This window comes from Eulemur rufifrons, chromosome 29 (genome assembly GCF_041146395.1).
Source record: "Eulemur rufifrons isolate Redbay chromosome 29, OSU_ERuf_1, whole genome shotgun sequence".
NCBI lineage: Eukaryota > Metazoa > Chordata > Mammalia > Primates > Lemuridae > Eulemur > Eulemur rufifrons.
In genome coordinates, this window is record NC_091011.1 from 54839362 (window position 1) to 54864010 (window position 24649).

Genomic DNA, 24649 nt, shown 5'->3' on the forward strand with positions numbered 1-24649 from the left:
TGTTCATAGGTCATATCATATATTTTTTTTCCTTGGACTTTTAGTAGTGGGATAGATTTTTACTATTTCTCAAGATATAATTGATGTACATACTAATTTTATAATCAGAAAAGTAATTTTGATGTTATTATAATAAAAGATCATGCATTAATATTTACTCTGGAAAAAGAGTCATAGAAGTACAGGAAGCAGAGGAAACCAGAGTCAGATTGACCAGTTAGCAGGATACTGCAGTGGTCCATATACTAGATGAAAAAGTCCCTGAAAACAGTGACAGTGAAAAATGAAAGGAGAAGGTATGGCAAAGAGAGCTATTCATGTAAAAGATTAACATTAATTCATTAAACTTTTAATGAGTTCCTACTATTTGTGAAGCAATAGTCATTCTCGTTGTTCCCATGAAGCTTAATGTTTAATGGAGAGCTTGGTAAAGAAATAATTACTATGCAATACAAGACCCTTTTGATAATCGTGTGTAAATTATACAGCATCATGGAGGATTTACAGAGAAGAAAATATTAGCCTTAAAAGATGTCCAGAAGCTGGGCGTGGTGGTTCACACCTCTAATCCCAGTACTTTGGCTGAGGACCTGGGAAGATTGCTTGAGGCAAGGAGTTTGAGCCCAGCCTGGGCAACTTGGGGCAACCCCATCTCTACAGAATATTTAAAAAAAAAAAAATTTAGCTGGGTGTGGTGGTTCATGCCTGTAGTCCTAGCTAGTTGGGAGGCTGAGATGGGGAGGATCACTTGAGCCCAGGAGTTCAAGGCTGCAGTGAGCTATGATCATACTACTGCACTCTAGCCTGGGTGACAGAGTGAAACCCTATCCTTTAAAAAAAAAAAAAAAAAGTGACTAGAAATTTTCTGGGAGGGAGATTTACAGGAAGAGATATTTCCCATTTCCAGCAGAGAAAATACAAAGTCTGTAAATTAGGAAAACAAAGACTATGTAATGTTCTTAGTAACATTTTTCTACTCAAAATATTTCAAATTTCTGAATTTTTATACAAAATGACCTTAAGATGAACTCATGTTATTTTGGAATGAAAATGATAACAAGAGTCATTGTTATGTATAGCAAAAGGAGAGAAAATATTGATGGAAGAAAAGATTGGAAGTATAGAAGGTCCTAATTTATGAAGCCTCCTTATAGAATATTTGAAATGTCAATTACTGTGATATACCTGGAAATTTCTGAACAGGGAGAAAAATAGTAGGCTGCTGGTTATTATGAATGACGAATTCTTAGGGCTTTGATTTTTTTTTTTCTTTCTCAATAATAGAATGCCAGTCCCTTAGCAACTCTCTGGGAAAGTAAGGTTACATTCAAACTTACGTAAAATACTAAATTTATTGAAATTAATAGTCTCTAAAATAAAAAAAAATGTTATGTTGATTTTAACGCATAAAAATGCAGAAATAGAGATATTCTATTTCCACTTTAAATTCAGATCCTGCTTATGACTTTGAATGAGAAATCAGCTATGATATCATTACTTTCCTGCTTCACAGAACTTAATGAGCTTTTAAAAGCAATTTTAGCAATTGGCAAAGCCATACAATGTTAGTAGTAACCTCTGTGTATTTCCACACAATTTGTTTAGGTGCTTTTCTCTGAAAAGTGTAAACATTTATCCTACTCTGCCAATACTTTAATTTCAGAGGGAGATACCTCTACAATCCCTTGGGTTGAAGTTTGTGCAGGTGATGAGGCGCATTCCCATAACCAAAGCAGACACTAGCAATTGAAGTCGTAGGTAGCTGAGCAAACGGGCAGTGGTGTGCAGTGCTCCTGTATGTGTATGTTGCTGGATCAAAGCTGGTGCCGGTGGACAAAGCCCAGGAGTCCTTACTCTCTGATTACATCGAAGTTGCTAAAACAATGGCTTTATCCCTCCTGGATTTTCTAAAGGGAAACAGAGATTCCTTTATTTTTTTCTCTAGAAAGATTGGAAATAATTTTGTGGACATTTTATTATATGCGAAAATTCAGATATTTGAAATAGAAATTTTTTTGCACGTGACTTTAAGAGAAACTTTATGGTTTCTGTGTCGGCCAAGATTATTTTTACCCATTCTCCATTCCACTAGTTAAGAAAAAAAGAGAAGTTAGTGGACTTAAGACCATGCTTTTCCAATAGAAGCCTTATTTATTATACCTCGGTAATATACTGGTTAGACTTCTATCTTTGCTTTCCCCAAAAAGTTATTTGTTAATTTAGTTAATACGTTACTGGGGAACTATTTTATCCCATTGCAAAGCTGAAGGCTTTTGATTTCAGCTGAAAAAGACCTTCTCTTGTACTGTTTATATTCTACTGGAGGAAAGAGACTGAAAACAAGTAAATAGACAAACATAGTAATCGCAAGGTTGTGAGTGTCCTGGAGCCCGATGTGGAAGACAAAAGGTAGGGCAAAGTGATGAATTTAGCTAGTGTGCTCAGGAATGCCTCTGTGAGGTGGTGACATTTGACCTGGGGCCTCAAAAGAATGAGAAAAAATGTGAAGGCTTGGAGGGAAAACATGGTAATCAGAAGAAAGAGCAGGCACTATTAGGAACTGCTTTTCAGTGATGGCATTGAATTCTATGTAGAGTGGCAAGTTCAAGATCTTCCCCAAAATAATAGCACATACATGGGCCTGTATATCTGTGCTGTAGCAATGAGTAGTTTAGGAGGAGGATTGTATCAAGAGTTATTTGCCATTTGGTTCATTGTCCCTTCTGAAGGTCTCAGTGCTAATGTTTCCCCAATTCACTGGATAAGATAGTGGGGAGTAAAGAAGCCCCAGGCAGAATTACAGAGAGCAACCAAGACCACCTCCCAGTAGCTGGTTTGACTGCCCAATGCTCTTGTCTGTCATACACTATGCTCAAGAGAAAATAACTTACAGGGTCATGCAAATCAAGCAATATAACTGTAACCTTTCTTCAAACCTCTCCTATTAGCCACCTAGAACACCTCAGGAAAATGTGAAAGATAACTACGTATGGTTTAAAAGTAGCATATGCTGTATGGCTCTTCCATATTTAGAACAATTAAATAATTAAAATTGTGTCTTTCATGGAAATGTTCAAGTATAAATGTAGCTAAAAGGTAAAGATGCAAAAATAAGAATGCCATTGCTCTGGAGGGAGCCTACCCAATGACTGCTATAAACAAATCACTATTCATTTATTGATATGTCATTGATCTATACAACAAAAATCAATGTCATTTGAATCCCTTGTCCACACTAAAAGGACATATTCTTGAGCAACAAAAATCCATGAACATTACTTTTCCTAAAAATAAATCAAACATAAAAAATACTTTATTAAAAAAATAGTCTTACAAGAGAATTGTCATAATTCCATGTAAAATAAACCAAGGTAACCATAGATTCCACTATATTTGGGTTACAGGCTGTCGTGTTAGTCTATAGGACTGTTCATTGCATACCTTAAAATTTGCAATGAATATTTAAAAAGTAGTACATGAAATAGTGCATTGCTGACAGATTTTGGTGAAAAGTCAAATTTTCAAATGTGCAAAAGTAAATTTTTACCTTTTTAAGGGAACCTCCACTTTTTAAAACTGTGGATTTATTTCAAGTCTCTTTTTTCTACTCTCTTCCCTATTCTTCCCAGCTTCCGGGAATCCCTCTTCCTCGTGCCTTCTCTTGATCTCTTTCTTTTCCTTTGGATCCTCTGAATCTCTTTCCATTCATTCAGTTTTATTTTCCTTTTTTAGTGTTACCTACTGTCAAATGGCTGTGTTATAAATTCCGGGAGAGTTGGTTAATCAGGAAAATGTTATTTCCCCTGGGCTTCCTAGCTCTGTGCACTCCCTGGCTGTCTCTACTGAAAGCAAAGACTTTGTGTTGTTGGGCACAATGGTGTCTCTTGCAGTAATCCTATGGTCTGCCCATTCATTCCATAAACTTCCCCTTCTGTCACATCAGAAAAGTAACTGTAGAGAACAAGACCAGCTTGGAGGGCAATTAGAAAGCTTTTGCCATAATAATAGCAGAGATGTTTTCTTTAGATGGAAAATACACACGCTATTCTTGAATTTATCCAAAGTAATTTCCATGGACTTTCTGAAAAATCTAATAGGAAGAATCTGATAGAGTCAGGAGTAAGGTTCTAAGATGGGCCCTGGCTTTAACACAAAGGAAGGTATATAGTGTACTTCTTAAACAGCAATTGTATTAAAGAAATAGGGAAACCAGATTAATTTTCCATTTTAGTGGCATTTTGCATGGTATACTTTGGGATCTCAGAGCAAGAAATTTAAACAGAGTGGAGGTCTTTAAACAAAACTTTTTGACCAATTCTCTTAACCAGTCAGAGCTTTTAGCAGCTTCCTAGCCACAAGTGGACAAGAACACAGGAACTCTCTAAATGGCTCCTTAATCATGTTATGAATTTCTTGGGCTACTCTTTTGATCCACAATTGTGAATTTGTTTGCTCCATTTTTGGTATTTGCTATATCCTTGTGACTACTTGCTGTTCTCTTGCTGGAGTCCTGCCTTCTTTCTGCCCAACCTCTTTGAATCATTATTCTTGTGGGCTACTTACTTGGTCTTTGGCATCTATGTCATTTTTGGACACTGGCTATTGATCCTTCCTAAATCTGTAGTCTGAAGAAACTGGCTGGAGGGTCTGACCCAGTCCATCCATAAAAACCAAACCTAGATTCTAGAAGTTCGTAGGTTCAGGACTTATTGACAACCACCTGGTCAGAAAATATTTCTCTGAAACTTACATGTGTGAACTAAAATAAAATCTTAAGGCTCCCCCCACACCAGCTGACTGAATGGACCCCCTCCTAGTCAAGGGGGTATCCTAAAAGTATCCTGCCACAAGGAGGGAGGTCAGACATGCCTCCTCATACCACCCTCCCTTCTTAGAGATATCCTTTGTAACCCATTATCAGGCCTAAGGCCATGCAAGACAAACCTGTAGGTCCTCAATTTACACAACAAATACGTGTCTGTGTGGCTTGTCTCTCATTAACAGACCTCCTTGTCTTAAAACATTCCAAGCCTTTAGACAAAAGCTTCATGTCTTTAACCAACTACACGTCAAAGAGTCTTTAAACCCACCTATAACCTGTAAGCCCCAGCTTCCAGATGGCCTACCTTTCCGGGCCAAGCCAATGTATGCCTTCCATGTACTGATTTATGATTTTACCTGTAACCCCTGTCTCCCTGAAATGTAGAGAACCAAACTGTAACCCAGCCACAGTGAGTCTACTTGCTCAAGGCTTCTTGGGTGTGGCTCTGGGTCATGGTCCTCAAATTTGTCTCAGAATAAACCTCTTAAAATTATTTTACAGAGTTTGGCTTCTTTTCCGTGGACACGTGGGATGGATGTTCATTAATCATTACAACCTGTTTTGCCCTTAGTTGCTGATTGTTACTTTTCTTTTAAAAGCACAGTAAAGATACAAAGTCTCGATTTGCCCTTTATACACAGGTGTTTTCATTCACTCCTTTCATTCTGATTAAATCTAAGGATAAAGACAACAAATTAAAATTTGGTAGTCAGATGTTTTTTGAGAAGTCAGGACTCTGCAAAAAAAAAAAAAAAAAGAAAAAATGGTAGTCAGATGACCATATCTAAGTCAGCTGCATAAATTATAAAATATGTACAATTTTATGTGTTCTTTTGAAAGGCATTAAGAATTGGATATTGGAAGACACTTAATTTTTTCAGAAATCTTTATACCTACTTGTAAATACCAAAGAGATAATAATTACTGTAAAAATCAAGCAGTATAGAAGTACATATAAAAGTAGGTCTTATTTTAGATGTCTGCCTAACAATTCGTAAGATAAATATACCATATTTTTTTTTTTTTTTGTATCCAGCAGAACTTTCTGACAGTTTTATGCCCAAACAGAAAGATTGTTAGTAAGGTAATGAATGCCTATTGGAGAAAGTATCTGAGAGAATTGGCATGATAATTTTTCATGTGTAATATATAAAGGAGGCCTCAGTTTATAGGAACTATACTAAAAGACCAAGATGTTTTCTTCTGAAGTTTCAAGATCTGAAAATAATAATAAGTTTTTACTTGCATTAACTGGAGAAATAATCTTATGTCAAGATTCAGCTACAAGATGTTCAGAGGTGATACAAGTGCCTATGAGGCTACTATTTCCCTGATGCAATTAAGAGACACGAGAAGTTGACCGGAGCTTTAGGAAAATATACCTAGAATAGCTGGAAAAACAGTTCTACAGACAGCAAGACATGCAATGATGGGCTTTTTTTCTTAATCTATTACTACAGGGGACATAAAACAGGTAGTGTGAATTCTAATGGATTGCATATACTAAAATCCTTTTGTGTTTCATGAATAACAAAAAGGGAGTCCACTCAACCTCTCTTCTACAAAAGGAACATTTTGAGAGAGACTATATGGGTTGTCAGGCCTGTGGGAGGCTGCTGAGTCACATATGATTCACAGACCTAGCTTCAGAAATCTTTTGACTTTAACATTACAACACAGGGTGGTCCATTTTAAAACTGCTTGTTGAAATCCACACTGGGATATGCTGTCAATGGAGCAGTAGGAACAGTGACAGAATGACTAATAATGAAAAAAAAAATTAGGAGACTGCAGCAATTCATTTGGAATGTTGATGTTTAATTCATGTTACTGGCTGATGCATGATTCTTTTGTATTTCATAAAGATGATGAGTTACATGGGCATGGCATCTTACAGTAGGGACTTTAAGCTAAAGTTACATCCTCTTCACAAGGGGTTGTTAGATGCTTCCTATCTGTATGTAAAATGATTGAATGTGATCCATTTTCTAAGAATTTGCTTGTAATTAATTATTTCAAATATGAAAGATATAAACATCAACACAAATGAGACTTTCTATGAGAAGATCAGCCATTATGTTTTAAAGTCTTTATTTCACATTTTATATTAATAACTTAAATTTTAGTAGCCATCTTGTCATTTGCTTCCCCATAAGCGAAATATAGCTAACACTGATTTTTTTTCTTTTGTTAGTAACAGAGAATTATCTAATATTAAACATTTAACTAGAAAAATGTCTTAAAAGGTCTTCTCAGTAACTGTACATACATGAATCATGCCTTACAGCATTTTTTTAATTTTTTGAGAGTATGACACAGAAGCTTCAATTTAATTTAACACTATAAAGTGCTAACTTTTTCTCCCTAATAATTTTTTTCATTGAATTGCCTAGATTTTGACCTTCTTTTCAACATACAGTGCATAAAAGGTCATAATTATACAATATTGTTATGTAAACATTGACACGTTATATAATTTGAAAAATTAAACAATTCCAATAAAAAGTTTGAAATTATGACCAAGAAATTAAAAATGATTTATTTTCCTATATTGCTTGATATTCTTTTTTTTTCCCCCTTAGGACATAGTCCAATATATTGCTTGATATTTATATAAACCTTTCACTAATGACTCACATGCTTTGAAAAGGATTATGATAGTGCTAAAAAGTTCTAATGTTTTTGTCATTTGATAAGCATAAATTCATTTTTAAACACAATTCTCATTGTTAATTTCACTGTGTTGATGGAGAAAAACAGTTTGATAAAAAAAAAAAAAGTAGTTTAGGTTTTTATTTATATTGAACATGTTGGGAAAGGGAGCTGGCTATAATTCTTATCCAAAAAGCAATCTTCTCTTTGGAATGTTCAGTATGCCCATACCATCAGAGGGGAACACAAGGGCAATGTCTGTGCTGCTTAGGTAAAGAGGGTCAAAGAGAACCATGTTCTATAAGGACAAAAAGGATGAAAGCAATTAAATTGCAATATATTTTCTGAGCTGGAAAGATGTTTACCATCTCCTGTTTGAAGGCTTCATTTCTGTTTCTCTAGAATTTTGTACTTAACTAAAAAAAATAAAAGTGTTGGAGGTAAACTAAAAAAAACACTGTCTTCAGAAAGAGAGTTACTGTCTTTTTAATTTGCAAGTTAATACATTTGCATTGACAGCTTTTTGATTGTTAAATAAACTCTGCTGCGGAACAGCTGTCAGACAAATTACACTATGGGCTGTGTTTAAAAGAAGTGCCACATGAATCAAGTTGGCCCCTGGTTTTTATATTCATACATTTGTTTGTATGTCTGAACCTACATCAGAAAAACAATGAAGGCCAGCTGAAATAGTCATATTTTCCGTGCATATTGAAGAACTTAATGTTGGTTTTAGAATATTTTGTGTTTAGAAACACATCAAGGCTGAATCTACATCTGACCTGCTACTTTATTGTCAATCTGTGTGCATGTTATGAATAGTATTAGATTCAATTGCTATAGACCTAATGCATAACACTGAGAATGTCATGTTATGTTAATGAAAGTAGTAAAATTTCTGGTTGTAAATAAAATAAATAGTACTTGTTTAATTTGATAATACTGGTGAAAACTTTAACAATTTAATGTGAGGAGAAATTATAGCATTTAAGTAATTATGTACATGTTTTCACTGAGATGTTTTAAGGAAGAAAATACTTGGGTGTTCTCAATTAGTTACATCTTTATTTTCTAACTATAGCTTTTTTTCTTGCCATGTAAAAATAAGATTTCTGTAAATGCCATTTTCTCTCTATATATCGATGAAGCAGACTTTGAACCCGGGGATATGACATTTCTGTGATATAGAAAACAGGAGACATTTCTAAGTAATGATGAGAGGAGAGTTGAAGGGCTATTATTTGGTGGTTTAACAATGAAAACCAAGGCACGTTTCAGATTACTGCATCAATTAGCATTTATTAAGATAGTTACATGTCATTGGCTTGTTAAGGGCACACTGTACTGCCACGTACTAACTGGGACCTTGGGCAAGTAACTCAACCTCTCTACACTTCAGTTTACTTATCTGTAAAGTGAATCTAATAACAATATCTACCTCAAAAGATTTTTGCAAGAATTAAAGAGTTTGTATACGTAACACATTTAAAACAGTTCCTGGCACATAGGTGTTCAATAGATGTTATCTGTTGTTTGTGGAGCATCCACTGTATGCCCAGAACTGTGCTAGATATTCTCGGAATATAGAAATATTAATGGCCGGGCGCGGTGGCTCACGCCTGTAATCCTAGCACTCTGGGAGGCCGAGGTGGGCGGATCGTTTGAGCTCAGGAGTTCGAGACCAGCCTGAGCAAGAGTGAGACCCCATCTCTACTAAAAATAGAAAGAAATTATATGGACAGCTAAAAATATATATAGAAAAAATTAGCCGGGCATGGTGGCGCATGCCTGTAGTCCCAGCTACTCGGGAGGCTGAGACAGGAGGATCGCTTGAGTTCAGGAGTTTGAGGTTGCTGTGAGCTAGGCTGACGCCACGGCACTCACTCTAGCCTGGGCAACAGAGTGAGACTCTGTCTCAAAAAAAAAAAAAAAAAAAAAAAGAAATATTAATATAAACTATAAGCTCATCCATTCAAGGAAATTAAGTATTTTGGAGATATAACAATAACATAAGACAGTACATCAATATGTGTAACATTTTGTAGGACAGACTACATATCTTACAAACTTACAGAAAAGAAAGATTTCCAAGAGTTTGAGAACTTGGACTGACCAGAAGAGGGACCTGAAGCATAGGCTTGAAGGATGATTTTCAGGAGCTGAAGAGGCTTACAGAGGTGATTCTGGGTTGGTAGAAAACATGTTTAAAGAATGTGACAAAAGTGGCACGTTTGTAAAACGGTTAAACTGGCTTGACTGGAGATGCTGATCCACGTGGGGAAGCGGATTGGCTATTTAGGTCAGAATCCAAATTTAAGAAGCTTTTGCAGTATTGCAAATATTATGAATGCTCAGCTAATAATTCAGAGAAGAAAAGAAAACAAGGGAATTTTGATCATGACATTAAATAATGTTTACATGCTTGAATTAGGCTAAAATAAATTTTGTGAACAGTTTGCAGTGACTGAGAAAAAAAACCCAGATAAACAATGAAAGGGAAGATCTTCAATAAAATGAATGGAGATTTTATAATGAGCAATTAGAAATTCAGCTCATTGGGTTCATAGAAACACCAGCAGCAGATTGTGTGGCCACGTGGGACACCTCGGCTGGCACCAGGCGACAGAGGGACTATGCTGGAGGTTGTAACTAACCGTGATCTGGAAGGATAAAAAACAAAGCTCTCAAGCCTTCAGGGAGCAAGTCCCATGTGTGAGAACACCTCCTCCCGCCCTCCAGCTAATCCATAAAGCTACCTTAATATCAAACCTAAAATGTTTTGTCTATTTGTTGTCTTGGAAGCTGGAAGCAAATTGCTGCAGCTGAGGCAGAAAATATTTCCTAAAGAAACAATAAAAAAAAAAAAACATCTAAAATGAAAATCAATCTGAGATGGTAGAAAAAGTAGATCTCATGAAAAGAAAATCTTATGAAGAAAATTAGATCTCATGACCTTTGAGAACTGAGTATATTTGTAAAGTGGATTAACTACACACACATTAATACACACACGTGCACATGTGCAAACAGCAAAAGACCAACAGAAAATGAAGGCAGAGAAACACTTGTACAGCTTAAGAGTCAGATTTTAGTGATGCAACCTTTTTTCCTACTCTCAAGTACTTTACCTTTCCACTCTGATTAGCCTGATCACATCTTTTGCTGCATTTCTTACAGGATTACTCTAGATAAAAATGGAATACTAAAGCATTTCACAAGTTAAAACAGCTTTCTAAAAACAGAGCAGCAGTGTTATTGAAAATGGTTTAAATTGAGAATAATTTCAGGGACTAACATTCCTGGCATGACACCCATCTCACAAACAATCCTATGTTTAATATAGATAACAAGCACTCCCTTTACACACACACACACACACACACACACACACACAGTGTTCCATCATATAGTTATCTGTGTTATAAGAAATGCATATTTAGCAAAATTGCATGTCTAGGTTATCTAAATCTTTGGCTTCTGTTATTTTTACCCAACTACAGGAACACTGTAGGTGGTTTATTATATAACAAAAATAGGAGCAGTTTGGCATTGGTAGAATATTTATAGCAAGTGGAACACTAGACTTGAAATATATGATCTTATTACTTCAACTTTATGAATAAGCTATTTATATATCAACTCAATTGAAACGGTCAGTTTGTTAGATCTTTTGATATTTTAATTTTTTCCCAGCTCCACAGGGCATAACTATATCTCTTATTCGCTTGGGTTAAAAATAAGATTTTTCTTAAATATAGTGGTGTAGGCAGAGAATTGCCTTAGGACAGGGCTCCAAATGGTAAAGACTTCTCATTCTCCTGCTACCCCTCCTATAAATCCCTTACTGTAACAAGCCCTCTTCCTTTCCCTTTTCTCTACGGTATAGCTCCCATTCCTCCTTTGTCTCTATGATAATTGCTAGTGGAATACGTTGAGAGGTATGTAGGAGAAAGGTGTCTGTTTTAGTATTCTCTTCATACAAGTAGCAGTAGGTTTACACACATTATTCTCCTTTCCGGAGGACTTATCCACATCGAATATGGGAAGGAAGGACATGTTAGTCTTGGGTACGACCTATTGTAACAATTCTTAGCTATCACTTTCGCTCTGTTGTGCCAACCAGGCAGATTCTCTCCTTAGCTTAGCATTTAAAACAATTCAATAAATACTAATAACTATTCAGACTTGACACTTTGTCACTCAACTCTTACACTTGACAATAGGTTAAACGTGTGTAATTGTATTTTTCTGAATTTGATCTTCTAATGCTGCAGTCCTCAAGCCCTGGGCCATGGACTGGTACGAGTCTGTGGCCTGTTAGGAACCAGGTCACACAGCATTAGGTGAGTGAAGCTGCATCTGTATTTAACATCCCTGTCTCCCATCACCCTCAGATGGGACTGTCTAGTTGCAGGAAAACAAGCTCAGGGCTTCTACTGATTCTGCATTATAGTTGTATAATTATTTCATTATATATTACAATGTAATAATAGAAATAAAGTACACAATAAATGTAATGTGCTTGAATCATCCCAAAACCATCCCCACTCACCCTGGTCCATGGAAAAATTGTCTTCCAGGAAACCGGACCCTGGTGCCTAAAAGGTTGGGGACCGCTGCCACAAACTGCTATCTTTTTCTTTTCTTTTTGAAAATAGTTTTTTGAATTGTGCACTACTCTTTTGAAAGCCACGTTACAGACAAATCGAACCTCAAAAGGAATAATATTAATTGAATAGCAGTTTTTCTTCCTCTTCAACTTAATGAAAAGTTGAATATTAATATTTTATATGTTTGCCTTTAGAATTCGGGCTGTTTCTGTACAGTAAGGTAAAGTAGAAGGTATAAACGATTATCTTAATTATTCAATAAAATATTTGCCTCAATTTTTAGAGATATCTTAGTGAACGCTTCAAATTACGCTGAATCTATAGACAATATCACACAGTTGGAAATCTTGTATTGCTAGTCGATTCTGTAATGAGTTATTGTAGGGACAAAGAAGGATTACAAGATTCATATTTTTCTATGACATTTAATATACACGTAAAAGGTTTGGAATTTTAAGGCACACACTCTAGAGATTTAATTATTCTTTTAAACTATTAAGTCCACATTTTGAAAATCTACTTGTTGAAAAGTGGGTACTATTTGCAGATGCATGGAGTCCAACAGTTTATTTTTTTCTGATGAAGATTATGGGGAGAAGATATGCACTACATAAAAATACTTGTGATCTTTTAAAAATAGTACAATTGCATTTCAATTCAATACATTTTCTACTCAATAAAGTACTTATGTGTCTACTAAATTCAAAGCACTGTAATAGAAACTTTGAGGATGCAGTGATAAATGAGAATAAAAGTGTACCCATCTAATCATGGAAATGTAAAGAAAATAAGCACAAAGCACAATTAAAGTGCTCTTGAAGTTTAGTGGACAGAAGAGAATATTCTTAGTTTGGCAGGTTGTAAAAAGTGATATTAGAATATTTGTGGAATTTATCCATTCACAAAGGAGGTGGGAGATTAATTCCAGGTAGAGGTTATAGAGCAAAGGCAGGACATGGAAAAGGACAGTCAACATGCATGGGAATGTCTGTGGTTGGTTGAAGTAAAGGGTCTTAGAAAATAAAAAGCTAGAGGGTTGAATTGCTTAACTTCTCTAAATTCTTCTCATCTGTCAAATGTGAACACTACTTTTTTATTAATATGTTGACTAAATAGGAGAATGCATGTTAGATACTTTAGCATGGATATGGTACAAAATATCTCAATGCCTTTAGCTATCAGCTGAGTGTTAGAAAAATCTGAGATCCTGTTGTTGAACAAAGGATTAGAGGAGGATTAAGATGAAGAAATTGATGATACAAATCTGGAGGACTGGGGAGATGTTTTTCCAACAAGAAGAAGGGATATAGTATTGGAAGGGAAATATATTGAGTTCAATTTTCTACATATTTAAAAAGGAATGGTGGGACATCAAGATGGAAGGATCAAATGGTAGAGTAGAACTGGAACTCAATTTTAGGGATTATATATGTAAAAGTGATAGTTGAAGTCACAAGATTTTGAAGGAATACAAATAAAGAGAAGTGAGGAAGGAGAGTGGCAGATAAAATCAAAGACAGATGTTGATAAATGACTATATTTGGGTTTAGGAAAATGAAAAGGAGTCAGGTGATAATAGTATGAAAGACAAGAGACTAGGGAATAGGGTCATAGGAGCTATAGGAACATGGGCTTTTAAGAGGGCAGTGGAGCAAGGTGGGTAAGGGATAGGAAAGAAATAAGAAATAGTTCTGTTGCATGCATACCTTGACTACATACTTAATCTCTTGAACTTCTCACCATTTTCCTCTATAAGTAGCATCTATTCTTCTTACTCTTCTGAGTGTCATGCTCAAGTCCTGTCTTTATGACACTGAATCCTCTGTTACCATCAGATACCTGAAGCCAGGGAAAATACATTTCTAACAAGCAGAGTTCAGTGTGCTCTTGACATCTCAAGTTTGAAAATCCAGTGTGTTTTCTCATGGAAACAATATACCTATTAGTCAAGTTCTATTGTATCTATATAACCAGATATACATGGGTGTCATGAACTTTGTTGGGCTAGCCAGAGATGGTAGCAGATATTTAATATTTATTTCTAAGAGAAAGATTTTCAAACTATTAAAATTTCTGGGAACAGTCTGTTTTGTTTCATGGTGACTTTAGGAATTTGTTCTCTTAAAAAAATATATGTGTATAGTTTCAAATGATTTAAAGTATGATATGTGTTCTTAGGCTGCTTTCTTCATTTAGTTTCTATAGCATATTCTTTTTATAAGGTTATTAAGCTAAAAATTCAAAAAATGATGAGAAAGATTTGAAATGATAATAAAGTAGTTTCACATTTTCTTATAAATATTGTGATAGGATTTTTGATTCCATAGAAAAAGTGTTTAGAAAACAGGTATTGTTTATGAATATAACATTTTAACAAATATTTTATTAATAGTAGTTCTTATTTACAATGAGTAGAGATCCTGAAATTGTCAAGCCCGTCAATTCACTTTTCCTTGTCCTCATTTCCCCCCTTCTAGTATCTGCCCCACATTCGTCTGGATGCTTTTTCCCCCTGACTCTGTCCTCTCAAGCCTGGTATTGGTAAGAATTCACACAGCCAGGCTGATTGCTGCTCATGGGAACTGATGGCTTCCGGTATAGTGCAAGTCCTTAAATACTCTCCAGCCATTCTTATTAAACCTCCAACTTTCTTTTCAACTATCTACTTTAATACCTACTGCTTATCTCTAAACAGATGACTTGTGGAAAATAGAGACCAATAAGTGAAATCATCTCAACTTTTTGCTGTAGTTGTTCTAGTTATTTCCATTTACCTCAAATCTTACACATTTTTCTTCTGGTCTCCATAGAAGAAGTATTCTCTTCTAGCCACGGATTAGGTTTTTCCTTGGTTCTGCTTATTTCTTAATTCATCCCCACCTCCACCCTCTCATGCTTGGGATACAGGGGTGAGCAAGAAAAAGCCTAATGAATCTAGAGTCTTTCAAAAGACTGCAGGGGAGAAAAGATTTCCTTCCTTATCTATTTTATTGCAAGGTACATGGCTGAGACCCCTATTAAAAAAAGGACATGCAAATTAATATAAGTTTTATATGATACAAGAACCTTCAGGAAGTGAAGACCCAAAGACCCAAGAAAAACTACATATTTCAATGGACAGTATTGCAGAAGTGTGATTAGGGGATAAATGGGTCTGATCTAATGGTTGTAAAACTAGGGGGAATGTAGCAAGACCTGGTTGTTCAGATTCTTGGTGTCCTGTGTGAGATTTCTTCCCTTTGGAAATAGGGCAGGACACCTATCACTGAAGGTCCTCAGGGGAGAAGGGAGGGAGAAGGTTAGAGAGTGACCTTTCCTAGGTTTCATGACCTGCTTCAGGGGAGAACAGTGGGAGAAGGTCAGAGAGACCTTCTTGCTTTTGCTGTTTTCTTAAATGCCAGGTGCCCTATTTTGGGGTAGCATTTCCTGTACCCATCACTGTCAATAAACTATATATTCTCTCCTGAGTCTTTGATGTCTCCTTCTGTCCTTTCACATAGGAACATGCTCATATTTATTCTATTAGAAAACATAAAGGAGCACCAACTCCTCATTCTTGATTGCTTTCCAGTTTTCATAGTTTCTTTCATTCGCCTCATACACAAGGTAGATACTTTTCTCTCATCTTATTTGATAACTCTATAGTTCCTTCCTCTCTTTGGAAACCTTATTCTTAGGCTTTTGTGATACTATTATTCTTGGATTTCCTTTTTTGGCCACTACTCAGATTCCTCTATCCATTCTTTAAATGCTATTTTCCAGAGTTCTAACAACTGTTTATTTCCTTCCTCCCTCTGTACACACGCTTTTGGGAGTCATTCATTGATTTCCCTGTGTCCTTTATATACATTGTCACTACCAAATCTTTAAATTCTATGGAGACTTCTCTTCTGAGACCTCTAAACCCATGTACATTCAATTGCCTACTGTATACTTGAGTCTCCCCCAAACACCTCTAATTGAATCAATAAAAACAAACCCATCGGTGTCCCTCTAAACTGTCCTTCCTCCTGTACTGTCTATATAAAAATGTCCTGTCATCGTCTAACTGCGAAGCTCCCTGAATCATCTCAAATTCTTTCCCCAGTCGCTTTGTACATGTGACAGTCTATGAAGTCTTGTTCATACTGCAGAATTTCTGTTGCTCTAGTTGCTTCTACTTGGCCTTCCCATCCTTTCCCTTTTCCCCCTCTCACCACCACTGAGTTAGAGTCCTTCTCATTATCTCTTAACTAGACCTTGTCTTTTCCTTTTCTGTCCTCTTTCTAATCCACTATCCACTTGGTGTTAGGGAAGTTATAATATTTTATCATGTTCTTATATACTTACTTGATCTTAGCACTCTTTGACTTCGCATTTCCTAATATCTCTCCATTAGTTTGAGAGTCCATTCTAAATGCTTTGGAATGGTATTTAAGACCCTTGGTTTGGCCCATCTATCTGGCTGAATTTCTGCCCTACCGTTTCTGCCCCATACAATTTGCTGAACCGAGCTTGAACTTCAGCCATTCTCTCACTTCTTAGAGTTGCTGAGTATGCCATGTTTTACATTCCCTCTGCCTTCATTGTTACTGCCTTCTTTTCTCAATTTTGTCAAGTTTACTTGTCTGTCAAATGTCACCTCAAATAGCTACTGCTCCAGAAAGCCTCATCTATTAAACTCCCTGCACCACTACTTAATAAGCATTAAGTGACTCTCTCCTAGTTCCTGAAACATATCCCACCTTATTCTTGTTGTTCCCCTCTTCCTCTCTTCCTGCCAGACCTAGTGCTAATCCCAACCCGCATCTCCATCTTGCAAAATCTTTTCCAGCACTACTAATACTTGTTGAATGGGTAAAGAAAGAACAAACAAATTTTTTCTTAGTAAAGTGCTATGTTAGTTTCTTATTAAATGAAAGTCTATATCCTCTATAATTTTCCCCAAATTTTATAGTATCTTCAGGATAAATTTAATAAAATAGTGCTTGGAGATTATACATATGTGCCTGACAATTTACCTAAGGAAGATAAAGATTGATAAAGAGTTTGTAAATATGAGTGTTTTCTCTTGTGTAAATTTTTGACTTTCACGGTCAATGGGATTTTTCGTTATTTCCTATTTATTAAAGCTTTTAATTCCAGGTTGAAAGACAGTGCATAAGTATTTTACAAAAACCGGGTAACATTTCATATTTATAAAAAAATAATCCTTCTATAAAGTGTTCTTGACAGCTTGTCAGCAGGACAGGGAAGACTGGATGGGTTCTGAATTGCTTTTTAGCCAAAACAAGTTCACCTCAATGAACACTGGTAGTAACAGTGCACTCAAGTGTCAAGTTAGAATACATGTTTTGGGTCAGTTTCGTATAAATCAGAATTCAGACATGAGTTATCTTCATTTCTTTAAATATATATTCTTTGTCTCTGTTTCCCAGCTAAAGGGATGTATAAAACTTATTTGTCAATTTTGGGAATTATATCTGAGAAGAGATGATTGATTTTCCCTGGGTTCTAGGACTTGTTCAGAAACTGCTTAGAGAAATGAGATAAGGTGATCTGAATTAGAAAATGTTGTCAATGGTCTGCTCATACTTGTGTCCCACTATAATATTTTGTTTTTCATGTACCAATGGGGCACAATTATATTTATCTAATAGCAGTACTAAGAATATTAGTATTTATAATATTTTTCAAGTATATATACCAACTTATAAGTAGCAGAAATTATAGTATTAGAATAACATTGTGTGTATGATTCATTTTACTGTTTCTATAAATTTTTCCTATGTCTTACTCCCGTTTATTCATTTTTTGTTTTTTGATATTCCTTTACCTTTTCTATCCTATTTATATAGAGCATGGTGCAATAAATATTCTTATTTTCATTTGTGCTAAAGTATCCCTAGTTTAATGTGTTTTATTTACTAACTAGTTTGTTTCATATGTAAATCAAGCCTCTGTGTTTTCCTCTAAGGGATTTCATCTTTTTTTTTTATGACTGACTTTCAGTTTTTTCTTCCTCTTTAGCTTATAAGATCATTATTCTTTTATACCTCATTTAAATCTCTTTTCTAAGTTAAGCTTTTATTCCACATTTATTTTTTATATTTATTTGAAAAAAAGTCGGTGACCTTGATGTACTATTGGAATTCTTCTCTCAGGAAGAAAAGACAATTAAGGCCGGGCACAGTGGCTCACGCCTATAATCCTAGCACTCTGGGAGGCCGAGGCGGGTGGATCACTCGAGGTCAGGAGTTCGAGACCAGCCTGAGCAAGAGCGAGACCCCCGTCTCTACTAAAAATAGAAAGAAATTATCTGACCAACTAAAAATATATATAGGACACCATGGCACGCACTCTAGCGCTGGCAACAAAGCGACACTCTGTCTCAAAAAAAAAAAAAAAAAAGAAAAGACAATTAAATCTCTATGATTCAAATTATATATGTATATGTAAACAGAAGTTCAAATTCACATATAAATCATCTATTGTTGTTACTGGCTTGCTGGTGTTTTCTTATATTTGCCTGGGTGGAAAAGGATGTACACTTAGGTCTACGACATGAGGATGAATAAGTGAATTATATGAAGGAATTGCAAATTAAATTATATTGGTGTGAATGGGGGAAATTGTGTGGTACTATTGGGTAATGTCTCTAATACCAGGAACAATTAAGATGGGACATGGATTTCAGTTTTTCTGAAATATCCTGACATCCATACCTCATATTTTAAGATGTCCATTGCATTAATTTAGAGTATATACCTGAAAAGGATTTGAACTTAAATCCTTCAGTTCTAATTTTAATGATCAAAACTACTGTTGTAAAATTTAAGCTTTGATCCAGTAATTCCAAATCTGCATCTATCTAAGGAAATAAAATATTTTTGAGCTTCATTCACTGACCTATTTGTTGCCATGTAATTTGTAGTGGTTAAAAGCTGACGATATCTTAGCTATTTTCATGGAATTTTAATTAGAAAATAAGCAAACATCTCATATTGGATAAGACATTAATGTTATTTTTCTCTTTTTGATTTGGGGGTATTTCAGCATCCTGAAAGCTTGCGCACTTAGAGTTCAGTGCTTATGCAATTTAAAGGTGGAGTGGGAGGGTAAACATAGTAGGAGCCAGGAGGCAGAAGAAAGATTTAAAGGCAATTTAATGAATTATCTGTAGCGTGGATATGAATATGAAATATCAGAATGCGGCCTTTATTTGCTAGAGATCTTATAGAACATAATCTTTTTTGATTTCTGCAGTATCAAGTCATGGGTGGATAAGATGCAAGAAGACCTTGTCACGCTCGCAAAAACAGCAAGTGGAGTCAATCAACTTGTTGATGTGAGTAAAATCCACCAAAGAAACTTGTTAATATTTTCTTTAATTTGAATGCAGTTCTATCTTCTAGGAAACTGAATTTCTCTTACCAATGGGATATGACACCTGTCTTCATGTGGCTCAACTAGTGAATTTCTGAGAGAGACTCTTGGTTACTCCTAAGTTATTGTGAATGAGAAATGCTATCTCTAACAATTAATGAAACTTTCTCACCGCATTTTACAGTTTATATACAGCCCTCACTTAGATGAGTCCATGTTGTGTATACTGCCCTCAGATTCAAATTAGATGTCATGTACTTATTACCACAATGTTTACATTCTTCAAAATATGTTTTAAAATCTCTCATGTAGTGGTGACTGCAAGTCCTGTGATGGGTTCTTTTGAATATTTGTAATGGTAACACATCTTCATTCTTTGAGAGCAGACTTTACTTTTAAAATTATTTGAAAAGTATTTACAGCCATGTCTAGAGCCACTGAGATTGGTAATAAAGGTTTTGGTGCAAGAAAAGGAGATGGTATAAAAGATGATTTTTTTTCTTATGAATTATAAACTGGCTATGAAAGTCACTCTAAATTTTTTTTATTTCATCATATTATGGGGGTACAAATATTTAGGTTACATATATTACCTTTGCCCCACCTGAGTCAGAGCTTCAAGCATGTCCATCCCCCAGACGGTGCGTACATCAACCATTAGGTGTGAATATACCTGTCCCCTCCTCCCCCTCCCACCTGCCTGACGCCCAGTGAATGTTACCACTATATGGGCACTTACGTGTTGATCAGTTAATACCAATTTGATGGTGAGTACCATGGTTTTTGAAAATGACAGCAATATATAAATATTTATATAACATCTTAGATTATTTTCCATGTCCATGGGTAAGAGTATTTACATGTATAAGGTTCTATAAGATTAATTAAAAATTAATGGTCATTTTTAAGGATCTTATTACTTTCATTTCAACGTAAGTAATACAACAATTGGAAAGTACTCCCATCTTATGTTCTCAGTGATACAGTGAGGCCTTTCCAAAAATGTGATGGCCAATGAGGTGAAATTATATAAAAGCAGTTTCATGTATAGTATGTGAATATTTACCACACAGATATTTATATACGAATATTCATGAATATTCTTCCCTTGGAGAAACTGGAATATATTATACCTTATGTCTTAATAGAAATCCATAAATAAACCTTAATAAGCCCATACTCAAAAAATTATACCAGAATCTCTTTTACAGAAAACAATTGTAGATTTCAAACCGAGAATGTGTTGAAGAAACCTAAGTCTCTGTGAGATAAGGAATATATTTGGAAATGAAAAGCATTCCTAGTGAATAACAATGATCATTTTTACTTCTAGTTAATGTAATGTGTTCAGCACATAGTATGTCCTAGGGACTGTGCAGGCTGCTAAGGATAGACAAACACAGTTCCCTTCCTCTGAGACCTGACATTCTGCTGATCAAAAATCTCCATTACTGGGGGTGTCAAGGTGCCTGAAAGCTATTGTAAGTCGACACTTGGGATCTGCAGTGATTCACAGTGGGAAAATGTTAAAATATGAAAGTGTGTAGGATAGTTAGTGAGCCTCTATGAAACTAATGGAATTTGTGGAAGCTCCAGCAAACCTTCTTTGTTAACAATTTTCGTTTAAATATTACTTAAATTGACTAAGAGGGAAGCTTTTATTCAGTCACAATGAGAAGAAAAATGAGAATTTATAGATTCTGGTTAGAAGTTATATGACTGTCTTTATTGACAGATTGAGATTAAAAATAAGCAGCTCTTGGGAGCTCCTCCCTTACTCCTTTAGTGCTGCTCCAGCCTCAAAAACCACTTGCTTGGCTGACCTCATTGTCAGTTTTGGTATTAATAGGTGAAACTTCTCTTGCTGAATATGCTTTTTGCAATAAATCATTAAACACAAAAATAAAAAAGTCTTGCCTGGTTTCCATTATGCTTTATGGAGTATAGATTACCAAGAAGAGTGTATCAATGACTTTGTCTGAATTAGGATAACAAAATAGAATGAAAAGGATGAAAGAAAATCCTTTTAATTTTCTGTTTATGAGACACATACCTCATTACAGTGACAGAAAAATTCTAAAGAAAAGAATTATATGTTATGTAACTGGGGTAGGGAAGGTGTGTTAGAACAGAATTTATTATTGGAAAAAGAATTTAAGTATTAGGGCACATGAAGAGTGTCATTTTGCACAGACAAATGATTCCATTTGCCTCATTCTTTTTGCCTAGAGAGAAGGTCCATCATATGGGCAAAAGGAGTATGTTATTAAATGTTTGTTTATTTGTTTGTTTTTGCTATGGGAACTGAAAAATTCATTGAAAGATCCCTGAGTTGAGAGTGAATTTTGAGCTGAGGTTGGGGATAGTGGATGCAGGGTGATGACTGGAAGTTAAGTAAAAGGAGGAACATAGCAGGTCCCTGGATTGAAATTCAATGTTAGAGGAATGATGATTCTTTCCAAATTAATTGATATGATTGTTTTTACTGGCTTGACAAGGTATGGGTAGCTTTTTACATGGAGGCCAAGAACCAGTGCAATGAGACAACATAGCTAAAGTAATGTATCTTTGGAATTCTATGAAAATTGCTTAATGGCATCATAAAATATTAGCCCAGGGAAAGTGATAATATTATTGAGTAAATTCAGTACTGTAACTACAAATAGGAGAGTTTTCCCAGGTAACCTGCCTATCTTCTGTTAAAGATCAAGAGTGAATAGCCTTCAGTAGGACTATTGTCCCTGGTGCGTTTGAGTTTTAACGTATCTCTTATTGAATGATTCCACTATTGAATCATTTGGAGAATACGCATGTCTGTCAACTGCATATGCCATATGTTCATCCACAAGGTAGATAAAATGAGGGAAAAATTTGGGGAAAGAAATGGTGTATTATAATTTTCTTAGTGTACTTAGTATTTTAGAGTGTTTTAAAATTTAACTGAAGAACTTTATTCGTTTTTCCCATTAATTCAAGCACTGTATTAAGCCTTTTACATGTACTATCTCATTAATCCCCTGGACAACCTTGTGCATTGAGCATCATCATCTTTAATATGCATTAAGAAACTGTTTGCAAGGTTAAAATTTTGTTTTAGGTTACACAACTACTAAATTGGATGCAACTCTGAAATTTAAAATAAATTCTTATATGCTTTAGAATATATGTTAATATTTTGCATTTTTATATCCATACTTGTATTTTGAAAAAGTAACTAGATCTCCAGTTAGGAACAAGGTTGGTGTATCTGGTTATACTATTGCTCTTTTCGTAAAAGATAGAATTAGAAGCCGCCAAAGCTGTGCCACCAATTATCTACTCATGAATATTTTCATTTGAATTTTTCTTTAAAAAAGAAAAGAGTGGAAGGAAATTCCAAGATGTGTCTTTACATGCATAATTTAAAACCTCCCATTTTTTTTTTTGTTGGAATGAACAGAAATGGTTTTGTGTGTATATACATTGAAATAATTGCTAAGAGTGGTAGAGAAAGTAAATTTTCCCTGATTTTGTCTTCACAGTCTTGTAACTGAAAATAACACACTTAATATTTTTTATGGAATATGATAGCATATCCCTTTAAAACATATTTAAAACTATTGGTTCCACTAGTTGCTAGCTTTATGATCTGGCCAAGACATTTATCTCATGGAGTTGTTGGGATTGATGATATCCATATAAAATATTTATTGACACATAATCAGAACTGAACAAGTCATTCATTTGTAGCATTAGTTGGGGGTACTGTATTGTATTAGCTGTATTACAGGCTGAGCCAATTTGACAAAGAGAAAAGATAGCCATGTATTTTTCTCTCACACAGTAGTCTAGAGGAAAGCAGTCTAGGGTTGGCAGGGTAACTCTGCCATCCTTAGCACGTGGCTTCCGTTCCTAGGTCCAAGATGATTCTTCCTGTTGCTATTATTTCTTAGCCATCATGTAAAGGGAAAGAGATTTGAGAGCAGAAATCCAGTCAATTAGGGTAAGACATTTTTCTCACATTCCAGTGGTCAGAACTTAGTCACATGGTCACATCTAACTAGAAAGGAGTCAGAAGTAGAGTCTATATCTGAGCATCCATGTGCCCAGTCAAAATTTTATCACAATGGTAGGGGGCAGAACAAATAGTGGAGGATGACTAGCAGTCTTCCACTGATATGTATTTGTTACCTGAATACTGTCCTTACAAGAGCTATATCTAAAAATGTATTGAAGATATGTTAACATAGAATGGAAACTATATGTATACATTTTAAACATCTATAGATCAAGAAAAAATAGAAAAAATCCCCAGGTTTTGAAAAATGTATACTTATTTTTAATCTGAATTACAGCATATTTTGAAATATATTTTATTCTGAACATACACACACACACACACACACACACACACACACACAATTTCTTTAGCTACCAAGCTGGCAAATGGAAAGGCTGGTCATCACATATTTATGAGTAGGTAACATTTTTTAAATTAAAGTAGTCCCAATATTCTTGAAAACAATGTTTTTAAGTTCATAAAATATTTACCATCAGCCATTTTAAAACTTAATTTGTTGAGAAAATATTTCATCCTAAAGATACACCTAAATTTTGACCAACATCCAAATTGTCAGATATTTTAAATTAATGGGTTCTATAGAGAGAATTTGCTTCATGAAAAAGTTTTCTATAAATAAATTTATGAATATAAACAATTGTCTTTTCTATATAATACATTTCTGTATCTGCAAAATGTTATAATAAAAGGAAACAGAACTTGGCAAATATGTCAGAAATTCGAACTTCATTTGGTCAGCCTCACCCAAGGGACAACAAATTTCAACAATGTCAGCAAATTATTACACAATCACTTGGGAGATTTGTTGTCCCTTTTGTATACTATTTTCTTCATACCTCCCTTTTCTCTTAGGGGCCTTCTCATAGCCCCCTCTTTAGTATAATAAGAAGGATTCAATAGTTGTCATTTACATTTGATCATTTAACTCTGTAGTCATTCTTTTAGCTCCAAACAGAACATACTTCGTATTAAAAAGCAAGTGTGAAGACTACCCACCACCCCTGTCCCTCCCTGGAGTGAGTGAGCACCTCACTTGGCACCTCACCTGCCTCATCATTCTCTTACCCCTGGCGCCCAGAGACAGTAAGGTCTTACTTGCTTTGTATCTTCTACAGAAGCATAGATCATTGCACCTCTTGG

General features: G+C 35.2%; 1 protein-coding gene across 7 annotated transcripts in view; it reads left to right on the plus strand.

The window, feature by feature from the left end:
* CACNA2D1 (calcium voltage-gated channel auxiliary subunit alpha2delta 1) overlaps positions 1 to 24649 on the plus strand; it is a 474506-nt gene that overhangs the window by 69618 nt on the left and 380239 nt on the right. For all 7 annotated transcript variants that reach the window (XM_069461262.1, XM_069461263.1, XM_069461264.1 and 4 more), the window contains exon 2: positions 19330 to 19411. In XM_069461262.1, coding sequence (XP_069317363.1) covers positions 19330 to 19411 — 82 coding nt within the window. The remainder of the gene's footprint in view (positions 1 to 19329; positions 19412 to 24649) is intronic.